This window comes from Suncus etruscus, chromosome 10, assembly GCF_024139225.1.
Source record: "Suncus etruscus isolate mSunEtr1 chromosome 10, mSunEtr1.pri.cur, whole genome shotgun sequence".
NCBI lineage: Eukaryota > Metazoa > Chordata > Mammalia > Eulipotyphla > Soricidae > Suncus > Suncus etruscus.
In genome coordinates, this window is record NC_064857.1 from 23465260 (window position 1) to 23492076 (window position 26817).

General features: G+C 38.4%; 1 protein-coding gene and 1 non-coding gene across 2 annotated transcripts; one reads left to right on the plus strand and one right to left on the minus strand.

Annotated features, from left to right (window-relative positions):
- Positions 1-1334: 1334 nt before the first annotated feature.
- TERF1 (telomeric repeat binding factor 1) lies at positions 1335-26077 on the minus strand. The gene is made up of 10 exons (XM_049782431.1): positions 25753-26077; positions 22218-22313; positions 17052-17173; positions 14775-14861; positions 11371-11520; positions 9138-9250; positions 7220-7279; positions 4656-4732; positions 3124-3224; positions 1335-1544 (listed from the first exon to the last, which is right to left on the minus strand). Exons 1-10 carry the CDS (start codon positions 26075-26077, stop codon positions 1374-1376), a joined length of 1302 nt encoding a protein of 433 aa, XP_049638388.1. The 3' UTR covers positions 1335-1373.
- Positions 7386-7492, plus strand: LOC126021555 (U6 spliceosomal RNA). The gene has a single exon (XR_007500060.1). It is a non-coding gene; the product is annotated as a U6 spliceosomal RNA (small nuclear RNA).
- Positions 26078-26817: the final 740 nt, after the last annotated feature.

Genomic DNA, 26817 nt, shown 5'->3' on the forward strand with positions numbered 1-26817 from the left:
ATTAAATACATATTGAAAATACTATTTTTTACAAATATTTCATTACTTCAAAATTTTAATCCTAAAGCAAATATTATTTAAAATGAGAAATAATTCTATTAGTCTTTGACTAACTCCTCTATATAACACAATGTTAAGAAAACAAAACTTTTCTGAAAAGTACGTATGAATTTTTAAATTTATCATTTATTACAGATTCAAAGATCATTTTAAATACCAACTTAAGCTTCTCAAGGATATCATTTAAGCCCAATCTTGATACACAAATAAAAATATAAAAAGTCAGTATTATAGTTATAAGAAGCTTTATGAAAATTCAATACTTTCAAAGTTTTAACAGAAGAAAAATCTAATGCAACTAAGAAAGTTATTTTTGGTAATTACAAATTTTGCCTTATTGTGTGTGACTACTATTTCCTCTATTACATAGTTACCAAAATATATTTTAATTTACACTCTGTACATTTATCATTCTATAAACAAGTCATATATATATTCAATTCATAAATCAAGTTACTATTACGTCAAAAGCTTACTATTCACTGATTTAGGTATTTCCCTTTGTATGTACTATCAAGTTGAAGTCAGCATAGACTCAAAATAGATGATAAAAAAATATATGTAGGTTTTGGGGGCTCACCTGGCAGCACTCAGGATTTATTCCTGGCTTCGAGTTTAGGAATTATTTCTGGCAGTGACCAAATGGGATGCCAGGGGTCACTCTAGGGCTGGCCATGTGCAAGGCAAATGCTCTACTCACTGTGCTCCTGCTCTGGACCCTAGAAACATATATTTAAAATCTTCTCAAAATTTTTTTCATCGGAATAGGATTTGGGGGCATAAGTACTCAAAGTACTAGAATTTAATAAATTAATGTTTTATTAAAGGTAAATTTATTCTTTATCGTTTGTCTTTTTGGTCTACACCTGGTGGTGCTCAGGGGGACTATATGAAATGCTGGGAATTGAACCAGGATTGGCGGTGTGCAAGGCAAAAGCCTTACCTGCTGTGCTATCACTTTGGCCCCAAAGGTAAAATATTCTTTTGTTTGTTTGTTTGTTTTTGGGTCACACCCAGCAGTGCTCAGGGGTTACTCCTGGCTCACGCTCAGAAATTGCTCCTGGCAGGCTCGGGGGACCATATGGGATGCCAGGATTTGAACCACTGTCCTTCTCCATGCAAGGCCTTACCACTGTGCTATTTCTCCGGCCTTGGTAAAATATTCTTAAAGAATACAATGATGGCAAACTCTAATTGATTACAAGTGCTTTTAAGAAAATATTTTGAAATACATTAATAAACACCAAGTTTCAAACAAAATAAGGTAATCAAAATATTTAACTATCCTTTTATTATGTTTTTCTGGACAACTTTCAGCCTTCATTTTCTATCAGTTCTAGCTTCTTCATAGTTCTCCATCGATCCTTTAACATAACACTTGTCCGGTTGTTAAATTTATATTTTGACAGTATTTTAGACCAATTTCCTTCTCCAAACATCTTCACACCACATTTCAGACTGTAGTCTTCATCCCAATTCCAAGCCTTTTGATAAAATGTAGAAGTTATTCAGAGAAAAAGTTTTTTTAAATTTTAATTTTAAACACCATGATTTACTTAAGTCTTTTCCTCCCAGTTACAAAGTTGTTCGACTGATGTTCTTTTTTTTTTTTCTGGGTCACATCTGGCAGCGCTCAGGGGTTACTCTGGGCTCCAGGTTCAGAAATCGCTACTGGCAGGCTTGGGAACCAAATGGGATGCCGGGATTCGAATCAATGACCTTCTGCATGAAAGGCAAACGCCTTATCTCCATGCTATCTCTCTGGCCCTTCGACTGATTTTCAGTCAAACCAAGTACCTTTCACATTTTCTACCACCAATCTCAGTTTCCCTCCCCCTTCACCCTCTCTCCTCCCCTGCTTGCATCTGTGGCAGACATCTCGCTCTCTCTCTCCCTCCCCTCCCCCTTTCCTTTTAGACACTGAGGCTTACAACTGTTAGTGAAGGTGTATCAAGTATCCAGTTCTAATCCAAAGTGATCATTCTCAACTATCATTGTCAGAGTGAACCCTTCTCTGCCTCAACTGCACTCACCAGTTCTTTGCAGCAAGCTTCTTACCATGGACTTGTCCTCCTGGCCCTTGTCTTTACTGTCTCTGGATATTTTTACTATACTATCATTTTTTAAAAATTATTTCACAAATGAATGAAATAATTCTATGATTATATCTCTCCAACACATTTCGCTCACATTCATTTCTGGGATATTACAATGAGAGCAGGGTAATAACCTAAAGACAGTAAGAGATAAGGGCCAGGGAGACTAGCCCACTGTAGGAAGTTTGCCACAAAGGGGTGTGGGTGGATTAGAGTGCAATTAGGGCAGAGATGGACCACTATGACAATGACAGTTGAATTGATTACTCTGGACAAGAACTGAATGCTGAAAAGGAGGTAAAGTGATATTTATGATACCCCTTCAGTAACAGTATTGTAAGTCAGTAAGTCAGTGTCTAAAAGGAAGAGTGGGGAAGAGAGAAATGAGGGCAGGGAGAATAAGGGATGGGGAAAGGGGAAAAAAGATGGGGTAAAGGTGAAATAAAAGAAAGGGGGAGATAAAGAGAAAAATGAAAAAAAGAGAGAAAGAAAAAAAGTCTGCCACATGTAGGCGGGAGCGGGGATGGGGAAAAAGGGGGCAGAGCTGGTGGGAAATGTGCACTGGTCAAGGGACAGGTGTTGAAAAACAAACTCCATCATGAACAACTTTGTAATCATCTCATAGTGATTCAATTAAAAAATTTATTAAAAAGTTTCATATATTTTATGGGTTATTTTTTAAAGCACAGATTGACTTTATTTAAACTGAATTCCTATTATAAGTCCAAACATATATCTATAAATATTAGCAACATCTGTCATAAGATTATATTAAATGGTAAGCGATATACATTCTTGGAACTTTAAATAAGCAGACTGATAAAAATTTAAAGATGAAATCAAAGATTGCAAAGAGAAATATTCTATACTCAAGTTTTTAAATAATTGGAAACAGCTGAGAAATCACAATATTGTTACTTGAGCATTAAATATATTTAATATATATTTTAAATATAAAAACAAATACCTGTTTTTTCCTCCGATTTTGCCCAGTGACTTCTGGCTTTCTCTTTTTAACAACCTTTCTTGTTTCAGTGGTTTTTCTGATTTGTTTTATTTGTCTTTCTCCTAAAATTAGATAAATTATCATAAAACACTTTTACATTAAAAAATAATTTTATTTTTAAAGGTTACCATGAAAGTCTCACTCATTTTTTTAGATATTAAAAAATGAAAAACGGGGCCGGAGAGATAGCATGGAGTTTGCCTTTCATGCAGGAGGTCATCGGTTCGAATCCCGGCGTCCCATATGGTTCCCCGTGCCTGCCAGGAGCAATTTCTGAGCCTGGAGCCAGGAATAACCCCTGAGCACTGCCAGGTGTGACCCAAAAACCACAAAAAAAAAAAAAAAAAAAGAAAGAAAAACAAAACAAAATAAAACCCCTACCCCTTACCTTTGAACCAAGAAAAAGCACAATGCAAAGAGTGGTCTTAGAAAACCAGAGGACATTTTGAATACTGACTGGTTTATTATGTTTTTGATTAAATCTTCATCTCCCAAATTCTGTCTTTAAAAAATATATTTAAAGATAAAAAAGGAGTAATAGTTACCTCGTAGGATGGCAAAAATTCTCTTAAGATAATGTTTAAAGAGTATTTGTCACACTATGAGAACAGTTGTCCCTTGAAAAATGTGGATGGCTAGGGGCACAAATGTCTCTTAATATAAGTCATTCATATAACTTCTCTTTTCAAATAATTATTTTTCATTTAAAGAAAATGCATCACATAGTTGACATAGTTGATCTTAATATATGTTTCCAGGTAAGTGAAGGCAAAGTTATTGAAAAATAAAAAGAAAAAACCACGAAAAAAAATAAAATTAAAGAGAAAAATAAGGCAGAATAGAAAGCATATTTATGAAAATTATTTTATCTCCAATGAACTCATTAATACAATGGCAAAAAGTTTCATAAGATCTTGTTAGCTCTCTATTCTGTAAAACTAGAGCGTTCCTTTAGGGATAATAGCATCAAACAAATAAGGTGTCAAAAATTTAAATCAGTATTATTAACACTATGACTTTTAAGGTACTCAGCTGGCAGGCCTTCATGGAGGGAGGTGTCTGCACTCACTCCAAAAGGCACTGGTGATATCAGCCCCAAAACGGGGGTACCTGAAGTATATATAACTTTTGATTCACTTTTGGTTTCTTTACAAATTCCAATTATCCCTTGTTATTCCCAGAGTACTAGATAGCAAATCCAGAAACCAAAATTCATAGATATTCAGGTTTAGCTTTACTTAATATATGTATATACATAGGTAAGATATTTAATAGAGTCTGTGCCCTGTGTATACATACATAAGAAAAAAAACAAATCCCTAAGTGCAGAGCCAGGAATGAGTTCTGGGAACAGCTAGATGTGCTCTTCCCACTAAGATGGCTTTTTTTTTAAGACTACTTTGCATACCCAATGAGTACTGGTGCCCCTCCCTTCTCCACCACCCTTTACTCTTACCCTTCTGCACAACTTCACAAAGGATACAAGTACTTACTTGGAAGAGTTCCCTTGTTAATAAAATTTTCTTGTTGGTTATTATGTTTCAACTTAACTAAGAGATCCTTGTGAGACCTAAATAAAACATGAAAGATGTGGTTGGTTCTACAAAAACTAGGAAAATCATTAAAAGATAAATGATTTGTGGGGCCGGTGAGGTGGCGCTAGAGATAAGGTGTCTGTCTGCCTTGCAAGCGCTAAACAAGGAAGGACGACGGTTCGATCCCCCAGCATCCCATATGGTCCCCCCAAGCCAGGGGCGATTTCTGAGCGCTTAGCCAGGAGTAACACCTGATCATCAAATGGGTGTGGCCGATAAAAAAAACAAAAACAAAAAAAGATAAATGATTTGTCTTGTTATTCTAGTACTTTGTATTGTGCCTATTTTCTTTCTTTCTTTCTTTTTTTTAAGTATCCCATCTTCACCTCTCGCTTAAGATTTTTGCTGGATTTTATCTTTGCTATTATTTCTTTCCTCATTTCATCTACCCAGAGATCAAGGATTTTTAGGCCTTTCAATTAGTGTTTCCCAAAATGGGCAATATTGCCTCATTCTACCTATTCTCGGACTATAATGAATTTATCAATCCTTCTTTCCCATAGCTTATGTGTTTATTTCCCAAAAGAAAAATATAAAATTAATATATAATGGTAGATACCACATTAATATCTTTAAAGTTTCTAAGCTTTTTCAAAGCTAAAACTAATCAGAAATACAGGTTATGGTTTTTGGACAATCTCGAAGTTTTAGTACTATTCCTGTTTTATAATCACATTAAGATTAAATAATCTTATCACCACCTAAAAATACTTAGTGTTGGCTTGCTCTTTAAGCCTGTATTGTGCTCTCCTTTGAATATGTATCTCACATGTGCTTATCTCTCTTTGCTTCTTCAACTATGGGAGGGGGCAGAGTGATAGTGCAGTGGGTAAGGTGCTCACATGCAAAGCAAATTCAATCCAAGGATCCTGAGCCCGCCAGGAGTAAGCCCTAAGTGTGGTCCAAAACAAAAACAACAGAAACTCTGGAGAAACTCTGGTCCTCTTTCCTCTCGTATCTAATCAAGTTTCAATAAAAACTATCTTGCTTCACCCCCCAAAAATTACTTTCATACAAAAAAATCTTCACATTCTCTAGTATCTCTGTATTCTATACACACAGCCAGTTTTTTTCCCCCCTTCTAGTAATGTGTTCTCAGAATGTCATTCTCTTCATTAGTGCTCAACCTCTTTATTTGGTCAAAAATCCAGCCCTCCCTGAGGACCCTATTTCCTTCTGTGGCCTAAAAGTGACATACTCTTCCTTGAAGATTAAAGTTCCATAGGCAGCTCTACATACATTCCATTTTCTAAACAGTGTTACTTTCAGAATTCCCTTTACAAAGAAAGCTTAATCCTGGAGAATTTATGTGAGTTAACTCTGAGATGTATTACTACTACCATTCTTTGTATCGTTCCAAGTGCTTCAACAACAGACAGAAAACTTTCTTCACACAATAACTACTACCAAGAATTATTTTAGGGGACAGAGCAATAGTACAGCGAAGAGGGTGCTTGCCTTGCACGCAGCTGACCAGAGTTCAATCTCTAGCACCCCGTATGGTTCCCTGAGGACTGCCAGGAGTGATTCTTGAACACACAGATAAGAGTAAGCCTTGAACACTGCTGGGTATGGGTCCAAAACAAATCATTTCAATTCTTATAAACTATAAAAGATAACACCCTCTCAATTTCTTATTTCCAAAGATACACCAGATTAGCATTCCTTACCATAATTCCATTAATTTCACTCAATGAACTCACCTATTTTAGAAATCATTCACACAGACTTTCTGTTTGAACTTGATATATTATTTTATGGCATTTATAAAGTATGGTTTTTCCAGTAATTTCATAAAATCAGAATTCAGGCCAGACGTTAGAAACATAGTTATCATCCTTTACCTACCTCACCACTATTCTGTTTCTAGGAGATTAGTTTAACACCTGCTTCAAAGTTAAGTATTTTTGCAAGTGTATTCAATAACGGCCTTGTAGAAATACTATGAAATAACCAGGATCCCATAAGGTTATTAAACCTTGAAATTCTAAGATATGATAAGGGTGTTAAATATCTGTTGAGGTAAGGTTCCTGAGACAGTCTTTTCCCTTTTCTCTCCTCTCTTCTCTCTCTTTCCCCCTTCCTTTCTTTATTCTTTCTCCATTGCACAACTTTTCCTTCTTTCTCTTGAGGGAGACAGAACACATAGCCTAAAATAAGGTAGGCATAGCCAATATCCTCAACCCCGTCTTCCTACTCTTTGAATCATACCACAGAGATAGCAGTTAAATAACTATATGTTATTGTTGTTTGTGGCCACAACCAGCAGTGCTCATTGATTACTCCTGACTCTGAGCTCAGCAATCATTCCTGGCAAGGCATGTGAGACTGTTGAGGATGCCGAGAAATCAAAACTGGGTCAGCCATGTGCAAGGCAAGTGCCCATCCACTCTACTATGACCATAAATGAGTTATTTTAAACTAAGATTTTTAAAGATGAGAAAACTGTTAGTTTACTTCACCTTAATAAGTGTACCGTACCCTCGGGGGATTCAGTTGCTATACAGTGGTTGCCATCAACGCTTTAAAAGAAGAAAAAAAAACTGTTAGAATGTAAACACAAGAAACTTCATAAGGATACTACTTCCCACAAAGTCAATATATTTTAATTTATAAAAAATTCTTCGAGTGCTCGCGTTGGCAGCACATATACTAAAATTGGAACGATACAGAGAAGATTAGCATGGCCCCTGTGCAAGGATGACACGCAAATTCGTGAAGCGTTCCATAAAAAAAAAAAAATTCTTTGAAAGGCAAATATCCTATCCACTGTGCAATATTATTGCTCCAGATCCAATTTAAGTATTTTAAACAAATTATTTTCATCTGTTATTGTAAAACTTAGTTTTCACAAATACAAGATGACTATTTTCACTTCCACTGTCACTAAAAATATCCATCTCTGAAATGACAATTTCCTTTTCTGACATCTACAAAAACATTAGTCATTCTTCAAGGCCTTGCCTAATACTAGTTAACTTAAGATAGTTGTAAAAATAGTTGTAAAAAAACATGTTTACTACTGTTACATTTCAACTATTCTGCATAAGACAAATTATAAGCATTAATAAATAAAATATCTCATTTAATTAAGAGTTTTGGCATCTTTTTTTTAAAGCATCTCTGACCTTTCACAAATCATCCTTTTGGATTTATTTTATTTTGGTTTTGGGGCTACACATGGAGGTGCCCAATCGATTTCAGTAGTGCTCAAGGGACCATGTGATGGTAGAAATCAAATCCAAACATCCTGCAAGAAAACCATATGCAGCTTTTTGAGCTCTCTGGCTGCCCTCTGATTTTGTTTCATTCGCTGTCCTGTTGATTTGTGTCCCAATACTGTTAACTTTTAATGCTTTATTGCCTGATTTTATCTACTTCCAGGATGGAGGTGGTATCTGCATGATTTCTTATCTCTATTTCTAGCTTTAATTTTGCTAGGGTTAGTTTCTAAAGTCAAAGAGCAAAAATTCTAAAAAACTACCCTGAATAGTCCCTAAAGAAATCATTTTGAAAGCTAATAACTTGCCTCTAAATATGCCACAACACTGGAGCAAATCACCATTTTTCAGTTGAACACCAGATACAGCAGTTAATTTACCCTTATAAAATGTAAAAATAATCTTTAGTACAGTGCAATAGTCACATAATGGGCATAAGATACCTGAGAACTGGGGCTGGCAAGGTGGCGCTAGAGGTAAGGTGTCTGCCTTGTAAGCGCTAGCCAAGGAAAGATCGCGACTACAGTTCGATCCCCCGGCATCCCATATGGTTCCCCCCAAGCTGGGGCAATTTCTGATCACCTAGCCAGGAGTAACCCCTGAGGATCAAATGAGTGTGCCCCCCCAAACAAACAAACAAACAAATAAAAAAGATGCCTGAGAACTGAGGCCAGAGCGCCAGTAGAGCAGGTAAGGCATTTGCCTTGTACGCGATGGACTGGGTTCTATTCCCACACCAAATATAGTTATTGAGCACTGCCAGGAGTGCAGACAGGAATAACTAACTCCTGAGTACTAATGAGTATGACCCAAATATCAAAATAATTTTTAAAAGATATTCAAGAACTAGGAGGCAAAAATAAGTTTTCAATCTTAATCCTGTTAAAAGCATGTTCCCAGAGAATGAAAAAGAATTAACTATACTATTTAAATTGTACTTTCACCTCTATTTTTACATTGTGAAATTGACCATCTTTGACATTACCTTGATGTCACAGAATTGCTTTCATCAACATATACCTCTACAGGTTTCAAGTATCAAATGTAAGACATTAATAAGGCAACAAATTTTACTCAAAAAATAAGCTTTTATTACTTACGACTTACCTAAATTACTTTTACACAATACAGTATTTGAAAAATAAATGGTTTAACAAACCTTTGTATTGTATTCAAATTAGCTTCAGTGTCCATTTGAACATCCTTCCCATTAGATTCACTGGGAGATTCTGTTGTTTGTATTTTTTTACTTTCCACTACTTTCATTGCTGCCTTGAAACAGAAAGAGGATGAAACACTTTACACTACTGACTTTTATAATTATTAATATAATTATTAGGTATTAAAACACTAACTTATTATTTTTTTTGTTTTTTGGAGTGGGGGGCCACACCCGGTGATGCTCAGGGGTTACTGCTGGCTATGCGCTCAGAAGTCGCTCCTGGCTTGGGGGACCATATGGGACGCTGGGGGATTGAACCGCGGTCCGTCCTAAGCTAGCGCTGGCAAGGCAGACACCTTACCTCTAGTGCTACCGCGCTGGCCCCTGTACCTTATTATTAATAGTTGAGTTTCAGGTATACAATGCTTCAACAATGAGCTTTATTTTTGTGGTGTCAGGGATTGAACCCACAACACATTCTACCACTGAATTACATCCTGATCCACATTAGACCCTTTAAACAACATCAAGTTAAGTATTTTCATTTTCTTTTTTTGCTGGTGTGTGTGGGGACAGTGGTATACCTGAGTTACTTGGCTCTGCATTCAGGATTCACTCCTGGTGATGCTTAGAGACTACAGGGGATGTTGGGGATCAAACCTGGGTTGGCTGTTTGCAAGGCAATTCCCCTATCCTCTGTACTATTTCTCTAGCTCCAGTATTTTCATTCTTTTTTTTTTGGGGGGGGGGGCACAACCAGTGATGCTAGGGGTTACTCCTGGCTATGCACTCAGAAATCGCTCCTGGCTTGGGGGGCCATATGGGATGCCAGGGAATCGAATCTCGGTCCATCCTAGGCTAGTGCGGGCAAGGCAGATGCCTTACCCCTTGTGCCACTGCTCTGGCCTCCAGTATTTTCATTCTTTAAATTTAATTTTATAGTGTGTCAAAGCACTCTTTCACATGCTTAATAAAGTGTACTGCAAGGTTATTTTCTCCAGTACTTTTATGACAGTATTAGTAACTACTTTAGTGCCACCAACTTGGCTTATAATAAATACAACAAATGTCTTTTCTTGTCACTATATTTAATACAGTGACTTTTAAGCAATTCTAAAAGAAAAAATTACGTTAAAGAAATCTGGACATTGAAATAATTACTTCAAAGAAATCTTACCCTACGGTAAGATTCCCAATTATAGCATACTAAGTTAAAAGTCTAGGGTTGAGCCAAAGAGATAATACAGGTGTTAAGGTAATTGCTATGCAATGCAGAGAACCCCAATTCAGTCCCTGCCACATGGTCTGAGCATTGCCAGGTGCAGTCCGGAAGACCCTGAGCACCAGCAGGACGATATGGGTAAACTTGCAGCACTGCAGGGCCCTTACACTAAACAACTGGTTCAATTGGCAGATAATTTCAGGGAGGGGTGCTTGGCTTCTATGTTCTTTGAAAATCCCTGCTCCTAACACCAAAGCTTAAGGGCAAATGGCTAGTATAGAAATTAGGGCACATGTTTAGCTTGCACCTCACTGGACCTGGATTTGATGTCCAATAGAACATGAGTTCACTGAGCATTCTCAGTGAAGCAAAGCATTCTCAGGCCCTAGCACTGATCTATTTGGTCAGGCTACTCCTATCACCAGAAGTGGCCCTGAGCACTACTTGAGAGCCCTGTATACTCACACCACACACCTTCAACCCCCAATATTTTCTGAGGGCAAGATAAAAACTTTGAATTGAAAATTTTAGGACAGGGGTCGGAATGATGGCGCAGCGGTTAGGTGTTTGCTTTGCATGTGGCTGACCCAGGACAGACTGTGGTTCAAAACCTGGCATCCCATATGGTCCCCCAAGCCAGGAATGATTTCTGAGCGCATAGCCAGGAGTAACCCCTGAGCGTCACCATGTGTGGCCCAAAATCCAAAAAAAAAAGAAGAAAAAGAAGAAAAAAATAGTAAAAATTTTAGGGCAGAGAAAATGTACACGAGTTAAGGCACTTGAAGTGACATACCCCAACACTAAATATGGTCCCTAGTCACCATCAGGAGGGCTCCCTGGGTAAAGCCAGGGATTAAACCTGGGTTACCCACAGGCAAGGAGGTATTCTAACCCCTGTATTTTCTGTCTCTCCAAATAGTTTTAAGGATTTTTACTTTATGTATTTTCCTGTTTTACAACAAAATTTCTATGTCTACTATTTCTATTAACTCTGTGCAATATACACACCTTCATTAGAAAAGATGATGATTTTTCACTTAGTACACAATCCACATAGCTCTTAACTTTATCCATCATGTGGTTGTAGCTAAAGTATTGAAAAATGGAATGGAAGGTTTCTTTCTGAGAAATTATCTTAAGCAACTTCCTTTTTAAAGGCTAAAGAAAAAAAGAAGAAAAGTATTAATACATAAATCACAAACACAATACAAGTTCTGTCACATTAAAATCATTGTTATTAACCCAATGAAAAGATTTAAGAAATTGCTTCAAATATGCAACCAATATTTTCTATTTCTTTTCTTTGTTTTTTGGAATCACACTGGACAGTGCACATAATGGGATTATTCCTGGCTCTGCACTCAGGTTTTACTCCTGGAACATTGCATGATGCAGGGGATTGAATCCAGATCAGTCACATGCAAGACACTACCCTTTCAAAGCTAACTATCACTCCAGGCCCCATATTTTTCTTCTTTGAAAATATTTTAAATTCTTAAGTAAATAAATTTTAAAAATAAAATTGGGCCAGAGCAATAGAGTAGTGGGTAAAGCACTTTGCTTTTCATGCAGCCAACCCAGGTTCGATCCCCGCATCCCTTATGGTCCCCCACAAGACCACTGAAAGTGATCCTTGAATGCGCCTTGAACACTGCCAGTGTGCTGTACCCTCCAAAGCAAAAACCAAAAAAATAGTTACTTTTATGATTATAACTATTTCATTGATAAAAATATTATTTTTCCTTTATTCTAATGAAATTAATAAGGCTATTTTTCTTTTCTTTTCTTTTTTTTTTGGTTTTTGGGCCACACCCGGCGGTGCTCAGGGGTTACTCTTGGCTGTCTGCTAAGAAACAGCTCCTGGCAGGCACGGGGGACCATATGGGACACCGGGATTCGAACCAACCACCTTAGGTCCTGGATCGGCTGCTTGCAAGGCAAACAACGCTGTGCTATCTCTCTGGGCACAGGCTATTTTTCTTACCCCAACACTGTTAAGACATTTTTCTGCAAGATTTTTGTGAACAAATCAAGTTTGTCTTTGGACAATAATTCAATACTACTTACATAGTAAGTAGCTATAGAAAAATAAAACCTATTCAAGTGTTCCATTTATTATTTTTCATGGTCATGCTTTTTTTCTTTTGTTTTCTAATGTTTTAATGCATTAAAATATACAGAAAGGGGCAGGATAACACAGTGGGTCAGACACTTACCTTGTATAAAGCTGAATCATGTTTAATCCTCATCACCCCTTATTGACCCCCCAAGCACTACAATTCTGAGTGCAGAATCAGGAGTAACCCTTGAGCATCACTGGATGTGGCCTCCAAAATAGCAACAAAAACTGTACAAAAACCTTACTTTTAAAAAAGCTATCTTAGGGCCTGAGAGATAGTATAGACGTAAGGTGTTTGCCTTGCATGCAGAGGGACCGTGGTTCGAATTCCGGCATCGCATATGGTCCCCCGAGCCTGCCTGGAGCAGAGCCAGGAGTAATCACTGAGCGCTGCCGGGTGTGATCCAAAAAAAAAAGAAGCTATCTTACAGTATTTATCTAAAGTTGAAACTGCTGGGATAAATGCTCACTGATAGCTAAAATGCTCTCCAAAAATTAAAAACTATTTTACATTACTAAGTGGAAATATGGTAGCCTAATGATTTCCTCACTGTTTGAGTCAACTTTCCTTAAGAGATTTTCATTGTTATCGGATTGCATTTTAAAAAATACTATTTCAACGTATTACTTGGCATTTTTTTTTGATTACTAATACTGATGAAACCAGGTTAAACATTTTCTCATGTTTACCAAATATAAGATGTCCTCTTCCATAAAATATAAGTAAAATCGGAGCTTTCAATGAATAGAGCAAAAATGAGGTGGGAATCCAATAAAAATACCAGGTTTCAGTGAAAATTCTGAAGTGTAAACCTTAGGAACAAAAACACATATGGAGGGGCCGGAGAGATAGCATGGAGGTAGGCTGTTTGCATGCAGAAGGACATATGCATCCCATATGGTCCACTGACTGACAGCAATTTCTGAGCGTAGAGCCATGAGTAACCCCTGAACGCTGCCGGGTGTGACCCAAAAACCAAAAAAAAAAAAAAAAAAAAAAAAAAAAAAAACCCAAAAAATCTCCCCAAAACCCAAATCAAACAAACTTCATATGGAGGGGATGAAACTCAGGTAGGCCAAGTATAAGGCAAGTGCCTTAACTCCTGTATCTGCTGCTCCAGGTGTATTCTTTTTGTAAAAACACATCACATACACTAAAAAAATGTACTAAAGGTACTGAATTACAGGCTCAAATAAAACAAAAAACAAAAAAACCTCACTGATAAAACAGACTTTTCTTTCTTAGCATTAGCTTACCGTATTTTTCACTCTATAAGACACAGCTGACCATAAGAACACATAGTTTTTAGATGAGGAAAACGAGATTTCAGGAGATTGAGGCTGGGAACAACCAGCCTGCGAGGCCAAAGTATATTTACATTACGCTGGTCTACAGCTGGTTAAATATATTTACCTAACATTTTTTGCATCAGAAAATAAAAAGAAAAAATTTTAAGAATACTTTTTTGTTAATATAAAAAAAAAGTCCCGTGTTCAGGCTTCAGCTCCAGGCAACATATGCTCCATAAGATGAGCAGACATTTCCTCTGATCTTTTGCTGGAGGGGGGAGGGTGAGTTGGGGGGCAGCGTGGTGTGCGTCTTATGGTATGAAAAGTACGGTAATTCACTCCAGCAACATTTTGTTTTTAAAATCGCAAAACTAAGTTTTGTTGATCATAACATTTGTAGGATAAAACTACAAAGATCATATATAAAACTTGCAAACTTCTGAATTTTACTGCTCTGCATGGGAAGTCATTAGTCATACCTGATTATTGGGTCCGTAGGACGTGAGATCTGAATTTTGACATAACTGAAATATATATATATATTATATACTATGTTTTAGGGATTTAGTGTAAAAACAATCTCATGATCAGGTTAAGCTGTTTTTTGAGGGGATATACATAGGGTGAAATAAAATGAAATTAAAAGTAGTTTCACTTTTTGAGTTACTTTTTTGTTTTTGGGTCACATCTGGCAGTGCTCAGGGGTTACTCCTGGCTCTGCACTCAGAAGTTGCTCCTGGCAGGCAAGGGGGACCATATGGGATGCTGGGATTTGAACTACCTCTGTTTGAATCAGCTGTGTGCAAGGCAAACTCCCTACTGCTGTGCTATCTCTCTGGCCCTGAATTACTTATAAATCTGGCTACTAGAAAATTTAAAGTCACAAGTCATGTATCATAATTTCTACTGGATGCTATTGAAACACAAAGCAATTATTATTTTCAAATGTTCAATTGTCTTCACTTCACACAAACAATTCTAGAATTCTATGATTTTTAATTACCGTGAACGAATTTGGGTCACCAAATATTCTTTCAAAGACTTCTTCTGCTTCTTTAAAATTGCCATCTTCCATGCAAACAGCTATAGCCTAAAAAGGGTTTTTTAGTATATGCATTTTAAATATACGTATTTTAGATTGCTTAAGATACCAAATTACTTAATAATAAAATAACAATTTTTATGCAGCTCAACCACTTTTTACATGATAAATGCTCTAGAATAAATTTTCAAAGATGAAATAATTTTTTTTTAAAAACCATAAATTACATCCTGATGCCATAGACACACACACGCGCGCGTGCACAGAATTTAGGTAAAAAATATTATGCTCTGTGCTATATATATTTAGGACTCCCTAATAGATATTTTGAGAAAAATGTGATAAGAAGGTAGTGACTATTTTATATATCCTATTTGCTAATTAAAATCCCTAGAAAATCTTTAACAGAAATCTAGGAAGTCAGATGCTTTTCTATTTGTTTTAGGGTCACATCTAAGATTGCTCTGGGGGTTACCCGTGGCTTGTTTGAGGAGACTGTGGCACTGGGGACTGAATTGGAACTCCAGTATGTAAAGCATGTGCTTAGCCTCTAGAGCTATTTCTGGTCTAAAACCACATGTATAAAACAACTAAACCATTTAGTCATTCTATTAAGCAGTCTCTTTGACATCACAGATGGTAAAATATTACCATCTGAGGATCTACATAAAGTTAGGACCTCTCAATCCTACAATCAATTTAAATGTACGTAAAAAGGCAGAAATAACATTACTTTATTTCATAGGGTTATTTCAAGGATTAAAGAAACATACATAAAAGATCATGGCTCATTTGGCAATGAGAAGTTTCTGAATGCCTAAGGAGTAATTTACAACCGAATACTTAAATTCTAGGTGTTTCTGGCAGTGCTTGCCCATATTTAATATATATATATATATTTTTTTGTTTGTTTTTGTTTTTGTTTTTGTTTTTGGGTCACACCCAGCAGCGCTCAGGGGTTACTCCTGGCTCTATGCTCAGAAATCGCTCCTGGCAGGCTCCGGGGACCATATGGGATGCCGGGATTCGAACCACTGTCCTTCTGCATGAAAGGCAAACGCATTACCTCCATGCTATCTCTCTGGCCCCTACATTCTCTATATTATAAAAACCCTTTAGCAGTCTAGATAGATTGCTCTACAGACTGAGCGTATAGTTTTGCCTGCATAGGACACCCAGGTTAGACCCCTGGCAACACATAGCTCCTAGCCATCCCCCTACTCCCCAAATCAACTAACACAAACCTGCTAATTTCTCTCAGTGATATACTGTTTAATTTTTTTTTTTGGTATTAATAATTTTTAAATACAAACCAGCATAGCAAAAACCACTAGTTCTTGTAAACTGGTGATACTTCAAAAAATGTATATTTCCTAAAGTGGTGGCAGTAGACTCTTAAGTGACATAGAAGGGGCCGGGGCCAGAGTGATAGCACAGTGGTAGGGCATTTGCCTAGCACGCTGCCGACTCAAGACAGACCCGGTTCCATTCCTGACATTCCACATGGTTCCCCAAGATAGCAAGAGCGATTTCTGAGCACAGAGCCAGGAGTAACCCCTGAGCGTCGCTGGGTGTGACCCCCCCCACCTGCAAAGGTGAAAAACAAGTCCCAGCTCTTAGTACATTTATTTCTAAAGACAACCATACTAAATACACTCTAAAGTGTATTGATCATAAATGGTATTGTTCTTTTTTTTTTTTTTTTTTTTTTGTGGGGAAGAGCATATCTGACAGAGGCACTCTATTCCAGCATTTAGAAATAGCTGCCTATGACAATACTCTAGAATTAGGACTAAAAATCTTGGAATAGCATCCTTAGATGACATGGCACGGCACATATAGAGCCAATGCTCCATGATAATGGCCAGACTGTGCCTCAGACAACCTGTACAGGATGCTGCTTGTGCAGGCATTCATAACTACTTAGTCCTCCTGCACAGGCAGACATCTACATCTTTGCTCCCTTCCTCTATGGCCTTCAAGTTTAACTCTTCATGAATCACTTTCTTACCTCATGTTTAACTCCCCTTTTGATTAACCACAACAGATCTAGCTATGCAGGTCTTGTCAGGCAGACCCTGGCAAGTAGAATATAAAAGGCTTAAGGAACTTAATAAAATTACGACTATTAGTTGGCAGCATGTCTCAATCTCTCCGCTCCATGCACCAGATAACCAATATTGCTGGATAGTACAGCTTAATTTTACAAATAATCATTACACAAAGTGATACTTGTACCTGGACTTTAATTAAATTCTCAATTTCGCCATGGAGTTTGTCATGTTCCTTTTCAATTGAAGACCAAATCATCAGGGCTGATTCCAAGGGTGTGATTCGCTCATCAACGTCAAACTGTGCATCTTTTAAAAGTAGAACAAAAATATGTAATTTAGAAGGCAAAGTGACTTTTACTTGTCACTTTTATAAATAAAAAAATTAACTTACCTATTTACAGAGTACATATGCCAAGCGCTACATTTATACACATGGAAGTTTAGATAAACAACTTTTTGTTGTTGCTAATTTCCCAATTAAAGTCAACATTAAAAAGAAAGGCTGAGGTAGCAGGAACAATAGTACAGTGGTAGGGCATTGCATGCAGCTAACCCAGGACGAACCCAGGTTTGATCTCCAGCATCCCATATGGTCCCCCGAGCCGGCCAGGAGATACTTCTGAGCACAGAGCCAGGAGTGACCCGAGTGCTGCCAGGGATGGCCCAAAAATAAAAGATAAAATAAAATAAAAAATAAAGAGAAGCTGAAAAAAAAAATAAAAAGAGAGGCTGGAGAAATAATACAGTGGATAGGACACTGGCCTTGCATGCTGCTGCAGACCCAGGATTTGCTTATGAGCAACCTCTACAGTCCCCCAACCCACGCCAGCAGTGATCACTGGGTCAGGAGTAAGCTCTGAGCATTTGCAGGTGTTGCTCAAAAATCAAACAAAAAATTAACACTAAAAATGGAAAAAATGGGGTCCTTGGGCAAGGCACTAGCCTTGCACAAGGCCAACTGGGTTCAATCCCCAGACCTCCATATGGCTCCCCAAGAACAACGAAGAGTGATCATTAACTATAGAGACAGGAGTAAGTCCTGATTAGCAAAAGGAAAAATAAAAAAAAAAAAAGAAAAAGAAAAAAGGGACCAGGAAGAGTATAAGGGTTTTGGTGCTTGCCTTGTACATGGTTGATCCTAGTTCAACTCCAGCACTGCAGATGCTCTCCTGAGCAATTTTGAGTGATCCCTGAATACTGACTTCAGTTCAATCCCTGGCACTATATGTGGTCCCCTGAGCATCACCAAGTGTGATCCCTAAATACAGTATTACATAGGAATAGAGCACTAAGCTCCTATGGGTAGGTCCAAATTTCACCTCCCTCTTCCCAAATATATGGCAGTTTCTACTATAAATGATAATGGAGTGATTACCAACCAATGTACACTGAAAGTATTATGTACCCACCCTTAGAACTACTATGCACAGGGGACAGAGAGACAGCACAGTGGTAGGGTGTTTGCCTTGCACGCAGCCAATCTAGGACAGGCGGTGGTTTGAATCCTGGCATCCCATATTGTCCCCCATGCCTGCCAGGAGCGATTTTTGAGCACAGAGCCAGGAGTTGCCACCGGGTGTGACCCAAATATCAAAACAATGGGATCTGAGTGGTATGGCATCTGCCTTGGCAGCGCTAGCCTAGGATGGACCGCGGTTTGATCCCCCAGTGTCCCATATGGTCCCCCAAGTCAGGAGCAACTTCTGAGTGCATAGCCAGGAATAGCCCCTGAGTGTCACCGACTGTGGCCCCCCCAAAACAAACAAACAAAAAAAGAACTACTAGGCACAGTTAGTTGAGTTGGGACCTTTAATCACACACAAAAAGATTGTCAGAAGATTAAAGCATATGATTGTTCTGACATATCGTGGAGAATAACAGTAAATCTTTTGGGTAGAAATGAAGATGTGCATCAGATAATGAGGGGTTAGAAAAAAAAGCAGAGAAGGCAGAACAGTTGCCTTGCAGGTGGTCAACCCCCGTTAAATCCTGGCATACCATGAGTGTACCAGGAGTGATTTCTAAGTGCAGAGGCAGGAGTAACCTTTGAGATCCACTGTGACCCAAAAAACAAAAACAATAACAACAAAAAATCAATGATAATGGCAGAGAATTTTCAGACACAGATTACAGTACTATACAAGGATTTTCTTAACACTTTTTCTCTAGCTTACTTTAGAAATTCAGTATATAAAGCATGTTTATATATAATATGTGTTTATATGTTTTATATATAAAACACATGACATGTAATGTGTTTATATCACATAGTATATACGGCTTCTAGCCAAGAGTGTTGATTTTGGAGAAAGTCAAATGCTGTATATAGATTTTCAACTGAGTAGGTGGTTATCACCTATCCCCACTGCTCATATGAGGATCACCTACTTGAAAATCTAAGTAAAAATAAAATATTATTTAGTGCTAGAATGAACCTATGGTCTCACATGTGTGAGGTGGGTATCTACTACTGAGCCACATGTCCGGCCCATAAATAAAAATTAAATTTTTGTTTGTTTTTGAAGCAGGTTACCAGGGCCCATTCTCGGGTAATTCTTTGAGAATCTTTTATTTCATAGGCTTCCAGGGATTGAACATAGTCAGCCATGAGCAAGGCAAGTATGTGCCCTAATCACTAAGTTATTATTCAGGCACCAAAAATAAAATTTTAGGGTCCACAGAGATAGCTCAGTGGGTAGGGAGTTTGCCTTGCACACGGCCGACCTGGGTTCGATCCCCGGCATCCCATATGGTCCCCTGAGCCTGCCAGGAGTAATTTCTGAGAATAGAAACAGAAGTAACCCCTGGGTTCTGGGTAGCATTGCTGGGTATGGTCCCAAAATAAAACCAAAAAAATAGAGGCCAAAGCAGTGGCGCAAGTGGTAGGGCTTTTGCACTGCACACACTGACCTAGGAAGGATTGCAGTTCGATCCCTGAAGCCCATATGGTCCGCCAAGCCAGGAGCGGTTTCTGATCGCATAGCTAGGAGTAACCCCTGAGTGTCACTGGGTGTGGCCCAAAAACCAAAAATAAAATAAAATAAAAATTAAATGCTGCTTCACTCAGGTCATTTAAAGGGGAATAACTTAATTGGAGTCACACCCAGTGATGCATATAAATCAATTGATTTTTAATAACTGATCCTGTGCTATTACAATTAAGAAACTGCAAAAAGGGTAAAATTTAATATTTTTCTTCTGCCCTTTTTGCAGAAAAGATTACAAGGGATGAGGGGGAAATGGTAGGTATAAAAGCATAGTGAACTGCTATTAATTTTAAACCTAGTCTCACTCCAACATACATTTGACATGATTAAGACCTTATTAGTGAGGTGACAAAGATAGGACAAAGATAGGAAAATATACCGTATTTGCTGGCGTATAAGACGACCCCCTAATTTTGCAGTTAAAACATAGGTTTAGGCCTATATTCGCTGTATCAGACAGAACGTTCCTGTGCTGCATGTGCTGCATGTGTTCCTGTGCTCATGTACCACAGTGAGCCAATCACAACAAGCAAAGGTTCAGAGGTTCTACTGTCATAGACTTCCTCTCTGACTCTGGCCAATCTGAGCAGGCTTTTGACAGTGTAGATTTGGGTCCAGAACATTGTCTAATTTGCATGCATCAAAAGCCTGCTTGGATTGGCTGAGTTAGAGAGGAGGTCCAGCAGCCTTGCAGTGATTGGTGCAAGATCGAGTTGGAAAATTCGTTTTGTGGCAATATTCAAACAATTTTCGTCTAACAGCATATTGAAACATTTTTCAGGATATACTCAGAGTAAAGACGACCCCCGATTTTCGGTTGACTTTTGTTTCAAAAGTCATTTTATACGCCGGAAAATACAGTAACAGAACATATTTTAGAAGTAAGCACTTCCTTTTTTTGTGTGTGTGTCACACCTGGCAGCGCCCAGGGGTTACTCCTGGCAGGCTCAAATGCCTTACCTCCATGCTATCTCTCCGGCCCCAGAAGTAAGCACTTTCATGTAAGGACTGCTTACCACTCAGAACTGTTGAGAGAATATTTTAAATAGCATGCAACTATTTGATCAACACATCCTTTATATGATCGAACTGTAAATACCAGTCACTATCGATAAACTGTGTAGTCTTCTCTGTTACAGAAAAGACTTAAGGGATTTGAAGTAACAGTACAACAGTAAAAGTGCTAGTTTTGCATGCTGACAATTGGAGCCTCAAAATTGCCTACAGTTACCTGGGCACTGTCAGGGGTCATTCCTGAGTTCAGAGCAAAGAATAGCTCTTGAACATGGCTGTGGATTAAATTAACTGATTAAAAGAATTATAGAGCAAGGAAGATATAAATCATACTCCTTTCTATAATTCTGTGTTATATAAAGTTCAAATATAAGACACCAAATGATTGCCAGCAAAAAAATGTGTACAGCAATCACCATGAACTAACCAATGACAAATTTGAAGTGAAATCTCTAAGATGGAGTTCTTTTAGTGCAGGGGTCTCAAACTCAATTTACCTGGGGTCGCAGGAGGCAAAGTCGGGGTTACCCTTGAGTGCAAAGTCAGTAGTAGCCTTGAACATTGGGGGTGTGACCCAAACAACTAAAACAAAACAAAGCAAAACAAGATTCCTCTAGGGCAGGGCCACAAAATGTTGTACGGAGGAGGGTTTGAGACCCTTGATTTAGTGTGTAATTACAATTCCAGCATTACCAGTACCTGGGAACTGACCGAAATGCATTCCTGGGCATTGTACACTTCCAGTGTCCCTCAACCATAACAGAAACCAAAGACACTCAGCATTCTGAACCTTAGTAAGTTCTCTAGTAATTGTAAAACAGGGTAAAGATTAAGAAACACAGCTCTATCAAAGTGGGAATTATTTTTTACAATTTATTTACATTTTGGAGAGGGGTTATCTCCTAAGCACACTCAGGGCTCCTCATCACCTGGTGATGCTCAGAGCACTAATTCTAAGGATCAAATTATGGGTTTTATGCATGAGATATATGTGGCCCTGACCTCTGACCTACCTACCTGTCTGGTTCCCTTTTTATTTACTTTATATATGAGTATGCCAAATATACATAGGAGATTCAAACACAACTGATATCCTCCATGTTTCTTCTGACTGTCTTATCTTTAAGTCAACAACTGATATATTTCCGTTAGATAAAAACAAAGAAACAGATCACATAAAATCTGAGTATGCTGCCAGACAGATAGTACAGTGGGTAAGGCATTTGCCTTGCATGCACATAACCAAGATTAGATTTCCCTTGAACACAGAGCCAGGAGTAAGCCAGGAGATCACTGAGTATGGCAATAATACACAAAACACAAAAAAACAATAAATTTAAAATACTTACCAAGGGCTTTTCCTGCAGAAATTCTAGTCAAAAACTGACATATGTATACAGTTTTCAGTTGAGAAGCTGTTAGACTGGAGAGTCCATGAATAACAGCTGGAACAGAACAAAAGGAAAATTTAAGAAAACTAATGAAATTGATCCAGTAGTGTCTCTAAGTATTTTTTGTTATAATCACAACCAAGTTACTATGAATTAAGATTTCTATACTCGATAGACAGCTATCATCATCATAAATACTTTTCCTTACAAAATAAAAGTTTACAAATATCAGTATGCAAGTACAATTTCAAATTACTTTCAGGTGTAACATCTATAGTAATGTAAAGAGAAATTCCGGTCAACTGTAAAGGTATCAATTTAGCAATAATTATAAGTTTAGTCTATACTTTTAATAACATTTCATAAAATATTTAGTTATTGTCAATATTAAAACTATGAGGTTTCTTTTCTTTTCTTTTTTTTTTTTTGGCTTAGGAAGCTTTATGGGGGGATGGGGCAGAGTCAGCAGTGCTTATTGCTGCCTCTATACCCAGAAATCATTAGTGACAGGTTGAGATACCAAATGGGATATCAGAGATCAAACCTGTGCAGGAAGAATCTCTGGAGATATCCTCTAACCCCAAACTGCTCTCCACCCTTAGAGGGGGACCATCTTCCCAATAAAGACTGGTTCTCTATTTCCAGCATTGGGCCTGTTCCACACCAGCTTTCCCTTTCACCTCAGTATTGGGGCATGAGAAATTATTTATTACCCCCCCCCCCACATACACACAGAAAAAAACACCAGCACACTGCAAAGGTCACAGTGGAAAGCAATCCAGAATCCCAACATGCTTAATGAATGAAGATGGCAGTCCTGAAGATCCAACTATGTCGCTTTTTAGAAATGTTGAGGATGTTCAAGAAACTCAAAGAAACCACAAAAAGTTTAAGAGGATATGAATGTAGAAATAAGAAAACTTCAAACAGAAATAACAACTGAAAAACTTTGTAGGCAAAATGAAAAACTTACTGGCAAACTTCACAAGAAGAGTAACATGCTGAGGACAGAATCAATGAGCTAGAACATGAGCTATATAAATAACCCTTCCATACAACAAAAGTGGAAAAGAGTCTTAAAATAAAGAAATGTAAAGATTAAAGCAACAGGCCCAGTGCTGGATCCTCAGAATTGAGGGGATTAACAAGAAAGGAAGAAAAAAAAAAAAAAAGCAACAAGTCAATACTAGATACATAATTTCCTACCATCACTGTTAAGCAACACAAGTTAAGAAATAGTTTCTGGGCCTGGGGAGAGATAGCACAGTGGCGTTTGCCTTGCAAGCAGCTGATCCAGGACCAAAGGTGATTGGTTCGAATCTGGGTGTCCCATATGGTCCCCCGTGCCTGCCAGGAGCTATTTCTGAGCAGACAGCCAGGAGTAACCTCTGAGCATCGCCGGGTGTGGCCCAAAAACCAAAAAAAAAAAAAAAAAAAAAAAAAGAAATAGTTTCTGAGTTTCAATGTCCTTATTATTAAAAACTAAGGGGTTTGAATACTGTCTTTAATCCTACTGTTCAATTACTTTAAGTGAGCTTCAACAGAATTATGAAAGTACCAGTTCCCACCCAACTTCCCTATTAACAGTTTATACTATTATATATTATATGTATACATATACATACATATTATATAAATGAATGAATCAATATTGATGTCAATAATAAAATTCATGCTTTTGTTAGAATATCTGAGATTTTACTTAATGTCTTCTTGATGGTGTGTAAAATAAATCCCCACCCCAGGTTGGAAATATGGGGTGGAGATTTATTAATAGGGAAGTTGGGTGGGAACTGGTACTTTCATAATTCTGTCCCTCTATTGGGCTATGTCTGATATTTTTCTCTTAATGACAACTGGACTCAAAGGTTCTGAACAGTGATAAAGGTGAAATTTAGGCTAAGAAGATGCCTCAAGGCATGGCACACTCTGCATTCAGGGAGTTGGGGGATGATCCCCATCACCACAAAGTGCCAGGAGCTCTGCAAAAGTGAGTGACCTCCAAAAGCACTGTGTGGGGCCAAAAATATAAACCACCCTTCCTCAATCACCTTAGGAAGTGGTATTTAATTCCTGTTATGAAGGTAATGCTCCTTACCCCTGCCACACAATCACTGTGCAAGGCCCACAACAGGCACACCTTGAGGGCAGAGGGAGTTTCTATCAATGATTTAAATTTTCCTGCATGGGAGGTTTCCTGCATGTGGATTTAATATCATTATTAACTCAAAGGCATTTAATATCTCATATTCCGTTGGCTAAGGATATGACTTATTTTGCACTCTTTGGCCAGCCCTCTATTAAGAGCATGATAAAAGAGCTGAAAAGAGACAGTTTTTGGCTTTAGAGCTCGGATCATCTGTAGCCCTCAGCTATTCTCCAGGATAATCTCAGACCCTTATCACTGGAGTCTTGGCTACCTGGATACTGCTGTACACTACAGAACCAACAACTATATGTTGTGCAGAGATACTCAAGCAATGTCTGCTCCTATGTGCAGAAATATCCATGAGCCCTACACACACACCCCTTAGACCCAAGAGCTCAATTTGAGGTTCACAATGCTAGTAAGTCACAGTTACCACCATGGATCATTTCAGCTTCCTCTCAAATGAGGCCTTCCCAAAAACTTCGAAGCCTTTCCAAGAATTCCAAGTGGCTTTCAGTTCTCTCTAAGCCAGCGTTTCTCAACCACTGTGCCGTGAAGATATATATCTTATAGAAAAATATATAGTCATAATATTGTCAATATACACATATATATGTTGTCTGGTGTGCCGTGGAGGGAAAAAACCTCCAATTGCATCCCTCACATGCAACTTCGGTTCACCAACAGACCCATCATTAGATGCCTTCCTAATAAAGTCAGGCTCAAAAACAATGTCTGGGTTTCTTTGATTCCTAATCAAGAGCATGACTTGTTATCTAGAGTCACTCATAGGCACAGAGTTAAAATTATATATATATATTTAACATTTTAAATGACTATATATTAACTTATATGAATAATTATAAATAATATATATTAAAATATATATTAACATTTTCTCATGGGGTGTGCCTCATGATTTCTTTTTTTCATGGAAAAACAAAAAAAAAGTATGCCTTTGCACAAAAAAAAAGGTTGCAGTCTATATTAACTTATATGAATAATTATAAATAATATTAAAATATATATTTTAACATTTTCTCATGGGGTGTGCCTCATGATTTCTTCTTTTCATGGAAAAACAAAAAAAAAAGTATGCCTTTGCACAAAAAAAAAAAGGTTGCAGTCTGTCTAATATTATCTAATAATGATATAGAATATAAGGACCCAAGTGGCCCAAATTTTTGCATCGTTTAAGGGGGGCAGGAGAAGACAAAACAAAAGGCCAACTGACATGGGCAAAGGAGGAAAATGAAAAAGAAAAATAAATAAAAAATTAAAAATATTCATGGGAGACTGGTGCGACGCGCCTGCGCAGAGAAAGCCCTGGCGCCCCTGACGCACCCTCAGCGCAGTCCCGGGTGCGATGGAAATCCTCCAGGCGGCCGTCGCGGAAAGCGCGGCAAAGGGCGAGGCAGAAGAAGTCGAGCATCCAGCCGGCCGCCAGCGCCTCCGCCTCGGCCACCACCGACGGGGCCCGGGCTTCCTCCTCGGCACTCCTCACGGGAACCCGGCCCTCCTGCAATTCCAGGTCGCTGAACTGATCCTCCTGGACGTCTCCGGTCTTGTGCGCCATCGCTTCTTCCTCCAGGGGAAGCGCATCTTCTCCGTCCGCACGGCCCCTGGGGCTGGAAGCCGCCGAGGAAGCGGAAGAGGCGCCGTCGGCCATCTTAAACCGCTCCCGCCCGCGAGACGCGCGCGCACGCGCGCTCGCGAGACTCCGGACGCCGGGCCGCGATTGGTGGAGTCGCAGGCAGGCAGGGGGCGGGGCTTGGCCGCGAACTCACCAATCAACAGGCCCATGCTGGGTCACGAGGCTAAAAGCTGACTCGCTATTGGTCGAGCGCCGCAGATGACAACATTTTTGTCTTCCGGGCGCCCTTTGTGGATCCAGGCGTTCTATGGTGATGGTCTTGGGAGGCTTTAGGGCACTTTTGGTCCAGGAGAGAACCGCAGGGGTAGATTGAAGTGTTAAGAGATGGGTCCTTGGAGGAGAGGTGAGCGAGTGGAATTTGTGGCCATTATTGAAGCTCTGTATTTCAGACGTTGACGGGACTGTTAGTATAGTAATAATATAATCATAATTAATATACCAACATATCACATTATAATATTCAGATCATAACATATATAATACATTGATTGATTAATAATTGATCATCAATCATATTAAATATTAATATTGATCAATATATGTATATATTAATATAATATAATACAATGTATATACAATTATAATTTTATATTTATTATAGAATATAACCATATCAATTAACATAATATATAATAGACTAATAATTATACATAATATTCTGTTGCAAGTCAGCCCCTGAAGAGGTTGACTGACGGAGGGATGGAGGATGAGGCCTTTCTCCTCCAGCTCGGACCACGCGTCTGTTCCCCTGTTCA